The sequence below is a fragment of the Callorhinus ursinus genome, unplaced genomic scaffold, assembly GCF_003265705.2.
Source record: "Callorhinus ursinus isolate GAN/ISIS: 27379988/994484 unplaced genomic scaffold, GSC_fseal_2.0 scaffold21, whole genome shotgun sequence".
In the NCBI taxonomy this organism is placed as follows: Eukaryota; Metazoa; Chordata; class Mammalia; order Carnivora; family Otariidae; genus Callorhinus; species Callorhinus ursinus.
In genome coordinates, this window is record NW_027397083.1 from 1,045,907 (window position 1) to 1,057,195 (window position 11,289).

At 39.3% G+C, this 11,289-nt stretch overlaps 1 protein-coding gene across 1 annotated transcript; it reads left to right on the forward strand.

The window, feature by feature from the left end:
* The first annotated feature begins 10,103 nt into the window (after window positions 1–10,103).
* Window positions 10,104–11,067, forward strand: OR10Q1 (olfactory receptor family 10 subfamily Q member 1). The gene is given in 2 exon segments (XM_025878781.2): window positions 10,104–10,352; window positions 10,354–11,067. Coding segments are annotated over 2 exon segments (963 nt in total).
* Window positions 11,068–11,289: the final 222 nt, after the last annotated feature.

Below are 11,289 nucleotides of genomic sequence, written 5' to 3' on the forward strand. Positions count from 1 at the left end.
GAAGGGAAGGGAAGGGAAGGGAAGGGAAGGGAAGGGAAGGGAAGGGAAGGGAAGGAGGAAGAAAGGAAGGAAGGGACATTTATAACCTACTGTTACATGGAACTATTTCAAGAGTGTAAAATATGTTCGTAGGAATGAGTTCATCTGAACAAATACATGCATCTGTGTCGGAGAAAAAAGGAAAACACGTCTGAAGACAGCCTCCATAAGCACTTACCCACCTGTTCAGTTACAAGAAGCCGCACAGACTTAAATGTCCATTGCCATGAATACAAAAGGCAAGCTGTCTTCACTCCCATGGACTCTAGATATTTCGGGGTTTTATGGATTAATTTGATTTGCTTATTTTGGCATCAATGAAGACCTTTTCATGTGAACTCGCCTCTGCCCTGTGCTTTCCCTTCTCTTGCCCTGGCTGGCGTGTCATTTCATAGATGAGTTAAACTCCTCGCAGGGGTCTTCTGCGAATAAGTAGCCCCTGCCCCCGACTTGCCTACAGCATCGCTTTCCTCCACTCTCCCTCCTATTGTCCTTACCCTGTTCTGCTTCTTTTCTAGAGCACCCACCCCTCCAGCACATTATTCAATGTGCTTATTCTTATTTATTGCTTATGATCTGTCTTCCTTCCTCCAAGAACACAATCTCTATGAGGACAAAATTGTTGTCTGCTTTGTACCCTGAAGATCCCAAGCATTGAAAATAGGGCCTGGCTGAGAGCAGGAATTCAATAAGTATTGTTACATATTGAATAAAAATTTGTTATTGATAATGTACATAAAACAAGGAGGCTGAACCTGGCTAAAAGTTAATGGCAGCAATGATAAGAAGGTATGTGATTTTAAGTCCATGATGTCTGGAGGGAGGTGGAAAGGGAGAAACAAAGAAGAAAAACATGGTAAGGCAGAGTTGGAAACGTAACTATGACAACAACAACAACAACAACAACAAACACCTTTTAATGACTAAAAAAGTATCAGCAGAGAAAAAACTTGATCAAGAAACAAAAATAAGTAAGATAAGACAAAATGAAGTCAAAGATCAGAAGGAATATGGAAAAATCCTTCATAAGTTTTCTGCTTCTCAAGAAAAAGGTACCCACCATTCATAGAATTTTAGAGCTAGAAGGATCCAAGATGTCCATTGAATACCATACCTCACACCCCAGATGAGGAGCCCGTGTAAGAACTTCAGTACTTGCTTGGGGTCAAGGTAACACATGGCAGAGCCATAGCTAGACTCCAGATCCCCAGGTGCCAAGGCTGGTGCTGAATTAGTGTATCACACAAGTTACATGAGCTTAGGCTGAGATGAACATGCGCATTCAACAATGTTCACTGGGACATTGTCTGGAACAGAACATCAGAAAGTTCCCTGGTGGGTACAAGAAAGGAATGAGGATACCCTCATGGAATTCCCAGATAGTCATTGTCTACAATGACCACATAGCAGACTTGCCCAGTAATCTGGCTGAGTTGATCAAATTGGGAAATTTTCCTCAAATTCTTTCTCTAGTTGGGTTCAGTTTAAGGGGAAACCACTGGGGAAATTTCTCCTGTTTGGGACCCATTAATTTTAAAGACATTTCATAAAGGACACTAACCAATCTGACTAAATCAGGCAAGACTGGACTCTGAGTGTATGTAACAGAATCTATTTTTCTGTCGTTAAGGAAGAGACAGGCCTTCTAATGCAGAACTTGAATTAGGATTATTCCATAGTATCATCCTTCCAAAGGATATCTCTCTCATCCTGCTCCACCTTGCTCATAAATTTCTAAGAAGTGTCTCTTCTCCTGAATATTAGCATGTAAAGGACACTTCTATGTTTTTATCTGGACATTATGGCGGTATCATATACCATCTACTTGTCTTCTCCAGGGAATATTGTGCAACACAAAGTTCATGGATTTTCATTCCATTTCACCCTGTGAGAGTCGGTGAGCTCTCTAGGAGAGCTCCTTTATCTTCTATGGCAGGAACTCAACATCTCAGCAAAAAAGTTAACCTTCTCTTTAGTGAATTTCCCTAAGTGGCTGATGGAATGAAGCAAATTTCAAAGCGGTAAGGAAGCATCTCAAGAGACTTAATTCCTTTGGTTGATTTGATTTTGATTTTATTTTTAAAAATAATAATAAGAGACAGAAATTCCTATAATGTTTTACTATTGGGGAAGAACATTCATATATATCAATATTGAATTGTGGGAAAAAATGAGTTATCAGAGAGGGTGTTACTATCCACTTGTACATATGTAGAAATGTAACTCTGATAAAGCTCAGTATCGTATACCTAATAAGTGTAAAGCCATAATGAAATGGGCCTTTTGCCTTTTCTTTCACTATTTTCTTTCATGGGACCATCCTAAAAAGTATAGCATGAAACTCGCTTTTTTTAAGTAGCATTATTAAATCATAAGCAATTTAATGGTGCTATATGGAGGGGGGAAAAGTATTCCATGGTAAAAAGAGTTGGAAATTTTTCTGGTAAAACGAAGCTATTTGCTTTACAATAGGACCCCACAGAACTTTATTGTGTTAGTATGCATTGTGAATCTTGAGAGGAAGCGTGAATGTTTTCAATTTGCTCATAAAAACTCATTTCTGAAGCATCATGAAGAGCTCATGTTCTAAGGAACACAGTTTAAGAATTAGTTCCTCAAAATAAAGATTAAAAAAAAAAGAATTAGTTCCTCAAAGGATGCTTACATTCTTTTTCTTATGTGCCCTGTTCCCTTATGAGACTGAAGTTGGCAAATATGTCATAATTTCCCTATATCTATTCACATAGCTGAGTCCAAGACTTCAGTTCATAACAGGCACTCAATAAGTGTTTGCTTGATTTATTTATGGATAGGGCACAGTGACCTTAGAGTTGAGGTGAAGAGGAGGTTTTCTAAAAGTTCACAGAAGGAGCACATATCTCTAGAATTGGGGAAAAATGAGGATCAAGGAAAGTTTTCTGGGGGAGATGTCACCTGATCTGAACGTGCTGAAAGAAGAGCAGGATATGTCTAGGGAGTGGGAGAGGGCTCTCTGGTCCAAGGCAGCTGGAACAGATAATTGCAAAGTCCCCAGAGCAAGACCGTGGAAAGGAAATGAAAGGGTTCAGGAGAGCTGGGGTGGAGAGATCAGTAAAGAAAATGGGGAAAGAATAACTCCTAGAAATCGGGCAGAACACTTAATGCACGCAACTGTTAAGTCTCAGTATAACTCTGTAAGGTAACTAGAGTGTAGCTAGAAATCTGAGATTCAGAGAGGTGAAGTAACTTCATACATGATTCTAAAACTAGTCCATGGCAGATCCAGAATTTGTACTCTTGTTGGGAGATCAAATATCTCCTAAAAGTGTAATTAACTTAATAATTGCGTGGTGGTGGCCATTAGGGGAAAGAGTTGGGGCAGGAGATGTATTGAAGAGTTCTCAAAATATTGGACAAAAGATGCTTCCCTTACTTGTGGGCACAGCGCTCGCCTAAGTCTGGGCATGCTTTTCAGCAACACTACCATAGTCATACAAAGTATCCTTTCTGCCTGGATGTTTACACCCTTTACGTAAGTTAATCAGCCTTTGATGTAGGTGAAAAAGTGAGCTATAATGATATACCTAGCCTCCACTCTCTGCTAACAGATTGTATGTGGATTCTGGCCTCACGTATGCCCATAACCGGCCATATGACTTTGGACAAGCTTAGTCTTGGTGGACCTCGGTTTTTGCATGTAGGATACAAGAGGATAAAACTGATGCCTCTCGAGTCCCCTTACAATTCCCAGATACAGGGATTCAACTTTCTGTATGTTTTATAAATGAGCACACATTTGACCTATGACTGGATCTTGCTGTGCTTTCATGGTTCTCTGAATTTCCCAACATTATCAAACTTACTGGTTCAATAAGTAAATCACCAGTTTAATTACTATGCTTCCTACCATTCATTTGTCCATTGAATCTATACTACCCAAGCCTTCCTTTGTAGTGGACAAATATAAACAAAATAACCTTTGGATTGAGAAAGCCAGAGTCTATGTGGGGCGAAGTCATTGTAGGATAATTGGGCTATAGAAGGAGCTACTGAGTGTCGGCTTTGAAAGGAAGTTTAAAAGGGCATGAGATTTAACTACAAAATAGTTCAATTTAGTTCAAATCAAATCAGTTGTGATAGGGATATACGGGTGAACAACACAGACATTCTTGCCCTTGTGGAGCTTAAATATGGCCCTGACTGGAATGTTCATCAGACCGGCGCTACCGGAGTGGAGTGCTGTAAGTACCAACTCCCCAAGGAAGGAACGCAAGCACCGGAAATCAAGTGAATTCACAGGTAGTGATGATAACAGGGTTGGAAGGTTCGCTGAGAATAGTAGACTGAAAAACCTTTGAAAGTGAACACTAGAGAGGAAAACCCTAATTTGTAAATACAAACTCCGATGTGTTTGGTTTTTCAATAGGCTATAGTCCCACCTTGGATATGTGTGTGAGTTTTTTCTTGAAATCACCTTATAGTGACTTGCCCTGGCAGACGTCACTCTCCATACTACATGTCTTGCTTTATCTCCAAATTATGTTTTGCACCTAATCTTGGATGTTCTTATTTAGGTACAATGCTGCTCACTTGATGTTCATGTCTTAATAAGTTAGAATCATCTTTAAATGTTTTCCGGAATCCAGATCTATTGTATGTAGTTTTCATCATATATAATTAAAACTATTATACTGAGAGACACCTGGATGGCTCAGTTGGTTAAGCGGAGGCCTTTGGCACAGGTCATGATTTCCTGGGATGAAGTCCTGCATCGGGCTCCCTGCTCAGCGGAGAGCCTGCTTCTCCCTCTGCCTGCAGGTCCCCCTGTTTGTGTGCGCTCTCTCTCTCTGACAAATAGATAAATAAAATCTTAAAAAAAAAACTTCTTTTACTGAAATCTCTTTTTCATTTTGTTTTATTTTTCCCTATTTTCTCCATTACTCTTTTTATTATTCAAGGTTTAGCAGAGCAATGCAAGGCCTGGAAGGACTCAGCTCTGGAGGAACCTCACTATCCACTCTGGAAGAGATAAGAACCAAAGGGTAAGTATCCAAGGGAAACTCACCATTGTGAGAAAAGAGAAGGGAGGGCAGTTACAGTCATTGTTAATCTTTATAAATTCCGTGTAAGGCTCCATATTCACATCTCCAATCGCACATTAGAGCATGATTAACATAAAATTTAATTAGCAAATAAGGGGACTAGATGTCAAAACCAGATCTCATTGACTAAAAAACTCCATATGATTGACACTCCCAGCTTTCCTTCCCAGCACCATGTTGAAATACCAATGAATAAAGGAAATACGTTAATCTATTATATAATTGCCAAATTGCATATGTTCATTGTAAAATCTGTAAATACCGAAAAGTATAAGTCATAAACAAAAAGATTTGCAATCCCATTCACCCTGCAATATCCATTGTTAATATTTTCAAAAGTGTTCTTTTATATTTTTATGAATGGATATCATTATTTTTAATGGAATCATGATGTAATGCTTAAAATATGCTTTTTCATGAGACTTCCTGAGCTTATTAAATATTTTTCTGCAACATCACTTTCAAATGATCGCTTGTCCCATCACATGGATATGCCACAATTAATTTAAGCATTTTCCTATTACTGATATTTTGGTTGATGCAGTTTTTCACCATGATACAGAAAACCATAATAATTTTATGCACCGACTCGTGGTTAGTTTATAAGAATAAATTTCTTAAAATAATATTGCTGAAGCAAAGTGCATGCATCTATTCAAGTCTTTTATTACATATCGCCAAAATTGCACTTCACAAATCTTTCTAGCACCCCATACTTCCACTAGCAATATTTGGGGATGTCTCCTTGCAACTTTAACAACAGCAGGGATTATCTTTTTTTCCACCACTGTCAGTTTGTAAGTAGTAAATATGATCTGATGTTGTTTCATTGTATATTTATTCGAATATTAATGACGTTGAATTTGCGTATTTGTAATCATTAGCATATTTCTTTTTTGAATTGCCTGTTCAGATCCTCTATTTGTTTTTCTAACGAGAGGTTTGTTTTTGCCGGATTATATAAAATTTCATCTCCTATCCAGTTTCCTTATTGTATTTTTGACCCACAGATCTTTTAAATTATACTTCTGTCAAAATATTCATAGTATTTTTATGGATTCTGCTCATTTGCTTGTAAATCATTTGCACTCAGAGGTCTGAAAAATGTTCACCTGCATTATCTTGTAGTTTTCTTCCTATTTTTTAAATATTTGAATCTCATGTCCATCAGAAATAAATTTTGATGTGTAATGCATTAGGAAGTTCATTTTTTAAACGATTCACCCATTGCCTTAAGTCCATATTAGGAAACTGATCCTCTCTAATTGATTTGAATAGTGACAATAGCAAATATATATTAATGTGTGCTCTGTGCCTGGACTGTTCTAAGTACTTTTACAAAATAATTCATTTGAGTCTCACAACAACCTGAGAAGTAGGTACATGTATTTTCAGATCCATTTTACAGGTGATAAAACTGATGCACATAATAGACAGAGGTAAGCTAATACAGTGATTAAGACAAGAGACCCTGGAGCCAGCCCGTGTTTAAGTTCTCATCCCAACACTTGTTAGCTGTGTGCCTTTGGGCACGTTACTTACCCTCTCTGTGCCTCGATTTCCTCATCCATAAAGCGGGTATAAAAGCCCCTTTTTAGAGGCCCATTGTGAAATGAATTAAGAAATGAAAAGTGCATAAATTAATGCCCGCCCCAATGAGTGCTACAGAACACTTGGCTACTGTCAATGGTTCTTTCTGTTCTAGTGTGAGGGAGCTCTAGTGCTCTACGAATACCATTTTGACTTATAACATAGGGCATATTTTATAACATATAATCATTTGTGATATATTTGAACGTCTCATGATGCAAATTTTGTTCTATTGTGGCACTCTTTTTATTTTCTTAACATTCTCTTGTTTATTCCTCCAGGGACTTTGATAGGAATTACACAGAGATCGCACCTTACTTCAGAGCCAATTAATACTAAAATATTGGGTTTTCCATCCAGGCCCATCTGTGCCAAGCTTAGCGGTTTTCTTCAAGTAGTCTCTGCTTGTTACTTCTTAGGTATATTCACTGGTGTGTTATTTTTCACCCATTTATTTTGGTGGTTGTTTGAGGGAAGGGTACTTTCTAACTAACATCGGTAGAAACAGAAAGCCCTAACATCCAAAGCGTGAACTACATACTTACATTAATCATTTTACTTGAACTTAAAATATTCCAGTGGCCATTTATTCATCAACCTTTTGCTATAAAGCCAAGGGCTTTGAGTTTGTATCACCTGAAATCAAAGCCTTTCTTTTCAAGTATCACATATTAATTCTAGCTTTAGTTTTTGTAACAACAGAGTGAACATTTAGATCCATCATGTCAAATACGAATATTAAATTATTCCAATTTTCCCCGTCTTTCATTATGGTCCAGCTCACACATTATTCCACAAAAATTTTTAGCAACTTGTAATTATCAAACATTCAATTGTTAATTTTCATCATTTATATTCACATAACATCTTACTAGATTTTGTAATACTTAATAAAATTACATAATTACAACATGAATACAAATAATATAAGTTCTTTTGGGGGAAATCTAACCAACCTGTAGACATACAATTCAAAGCATAGGTGTAAAAATGCTGAGACATAGGAGAAGAGCTATAGGCCCCTTGTGTTCAGTATATCATGGGCATCATTTGGTATGTTGAACAGAGGAAATGAGGAGTTTGGTTAATCTGACACTGCAGTCCAGTGAAGATTATTAGCTAAGAGACCCTCTGCTACATGTCATTTGGAACTCTCGTGAATATCTTATTGGTCCAAATTTTTCAATCGGTTCTGTTGTGTTTTCAGTTAGAGAGTCAAATCTAAATTCTGTCTAACTTCTGTCTCCTTGCATTGGCTAGATCACAAAACACACAATGCTAAACTAAAGTAATGCTAGCCTTCCTGTGTCACTGTAGGTGTGCTTGGTGGATTTATTATGTAAATATGAGGCTCCGTCTTTAATAGAACATAAACTTCATTTTAACTTGTTTTCAGAAATTAAATATTTTCTTTTCTTATTTAAGCTATTTTATCTTATATGCTTGCTCACAGTTTCCTTTGTGTGAGCCTTTTGTTCTCTGTATGATATTTACTTTTTAAATCAGATCATTGGGAATGGATATGCTGAGTTTTATTCTACTGATGATCATTGTTCAGAAATATATGTTTGAATAGATATTTCTCTGATTAGTCACATCTAAATGAAATATCTCTTGAATCCTTCCTTATACAGGTTGAGGAAATTAGTTCATGATTATTTTATTTCTCCCATCCTTCCTTATCAATTTCCCAATGATACAATTCGTGGTTTTGAATGTGCAGAGTTATTTTAAATTTTGCATTTTACATTATGCATGTTTTCAAGAACTATCCTTGGAATTTTTTTGGCTTATAACAATATTTGCACTAACCATTTAGTGTTAAATATATATTTTACTCTTTGGTTTTTCAAATCGAGTTTTTACATTACGACTTCCCCAGTCCTGGATTATGTATGCTGATTAATCGCCCGGCAACCAGGAGTCTTTGTTGAGGAATTGTTTTCATTGTATTTAGAAGGACATACTTCCTAAGCCCTTGTAAGTTCTGTCTGTTGCTTTTGAACATAAATCACTAAAACCTGGGTACAGAATTCTTTCACATCAATTTGTTTTTCTTAAAACTGTAGACATTACTTTATTGCCTCTTGGGTTGCCTGGGTGGCTCAGTTGGTTGGGCGGCTGCCTTCGGCTCCGGTCATGATCCTGGAGTCCCGGGATCCAGTCCCGCATCGGGCTCCCTGCTCGGCGGGGAGTCCGCTTCTCCCTCTGACCCTCTTCCCTCTCGTGCTCTCTATCTCTCATTCTCTCTCTCTCAAATAAATAAATAAAATCTTTAAAAAAAAAAAAAAGAAAAATCGTCGTAAGCTGAAGGTGCTTAATTTATAGGTACTTTTCCCTTCCCAGATGCTTTTAAAGCTCTTTTCTTATTCTCTTGCATGTTCTAATATCTATTTCAATTTTGTTATTGCATTTTTTGTCTCCTTATTGTCTTTTCTTATCTCTGGCAGCTCCACCTTAATTTTTCCTTACTCCCTACGGTCCCCTTCTATGTGAATCTGTCCAAGTCCAGAAGTTTAGGTCCATAACTGGAAATTAGGGAAAAAAAAGGAAAGGAGAGGAAATATATAAAAAGTATATTATCAGGAGGATTGGAATAAAAGGTGTTTGCCCAGTTTTATATGAGCCAAACTAACTGGATGAGAAGTGAACTCATGAATAAATTATAGCCCAGCCATAAAATGGAATAGTATAAAACAACAAAAAGAATAAAGTCTTGGTACTCAAATAGCAAGAATAACCTTTGCAGACACAATGTTGAAGCCAGTTACAATACAGTACATACTTTATCATTACATATATGAATTGAAACATAAACTGATCTGCAGTGACAAGAGTCAAAAGAGTAGTTTACCTTTGTGAGGTAGAAAGACAGGAGACAGGAGAGATGCTTGTAGGGTTACTGGAATTTGTTCAATTTGTTCATCTTGGTCATGGTTCTACTGGTGTATTTACTGTGTAAAAAAAAAAAAATCAAGCTGTACCCTCAGGATTTGTGAACTTCTCTGTATATTACATTTCAATAAGAATGTTTACCCAAAAAGTGAACACATCCATTCGTCTCATTTTGAAAATATCTACAACTACACAACTCTTTGATTAAATACAAGCAAAGAATTAGCCCTTGTAAATTAGATATAAAATACCAGAGTAAAAAAAGACACTTCACCAAGAATATCTACATGTCTTTTGCACCAGAGACTTCTACAGATGAGTATCTATCCGATCATTTATGAAGGTCTCCATGGGAAAATATACCATACCCTCTAGTGTGAATTCATCCCAAGCACTGAAACCGGAAGGTGGACACTAAATGCTAAATCGAAGATCAAATTAAAATGTTTGCTTTTCTTCCCACAGTTCAGCACTTCCTGCTCTTCCTTTGCAGGAGACATGTTTGCTAGGAGCCCTGTCCTCAACCAATCCGGCCCCACTGAGTTCGTGTTCCACGTGTTCACCGCCGTCCCTGAATTCCAGGCCCTCCTCTTCCTCCTCTTCCTCCTGCTCTACTCGATGACCCTCTGTGGCAACACAGCCATCGTCTGGGTGGTGTGCACACGCAGCTCGCTCCGCACCCCGATGTACTTCTTCCTGTGCAACCTGTCCTCTGTGGAGATCAGCTACACCACTGTGGTCGTGCCTTTCTTTGATGCTTTCTAACATTTTGGGAGCGCGGAAGCCCATTCCCCTGGCTGGCTGTGGGGCCCAAATGTTCTTTTTTCTCACCCTTGGCGGCGCTGACTGTTTTCTCTTGGCAGTCATGGCATACGACCGCTACGTGGCCATCTGCCACCCGCTGCACTACACCCTCATCATGACCCAGAAGCTGTGCGTCCAGATGGTGGTGTGCGCCGTGGGGCTGGCGCTCCTCCTCTCCCTGCAGCTCACATCCTTAATCTTCACCCTGCCCTTCTGCGGGCACCGCCGGGAAATCAACCACTTCCTCTGCGACGTGCCCCCGGTCCTGCGGCTGGCCTGCGCTGACATCCGCGTGCACCAGGCCGTCCTCTACGTGGTGAGCATCCTCGTGCTGACGGTCTCCTTCCTGCTTATCTGTGTCTCCTGTGTGTTCATCACCTCGGCCATCCTGCGCATCCGCTCGGCAGAGGGCCGCCTCCGGGCCTTCTCCACCGGCTCCTCGCACCTCACCGTGGTCCTGCTGCAGTATGGCTTCTGTGCTTTGGTCTACCTGCGTCCACAATCTAGCTCCTCGGTGGATGCGGACCATCAGTTTGCCCTGGTCTACACCTTCGTCGCCCCCCTCCTCAACCCGCTGATTTACACCCTTAAGAACAAGGACGTCAAAGGTGCCCTGAGGAATGCCGTCCTCCGTAAAGCAGCCTCTGAGGCCAACTGAGGCTTAAGGGGCCCGGGGTGGGTGTCTGTCTGTTGCCATGACGATGAACTCTAAACCACAAACACGGAATTATAATACTTACTTCCCCCACACTTTGCAGTTGATAATTCTTTTGCTATATTTGCCCCCGTGTCCCCAGTCTGCGCTCATTTCCTTGAAGTGCTTCAGATAAGATTGGAAAATTTGGACAAAACTCTCAAGGCGGGAGCTCAAGTCTGCTGG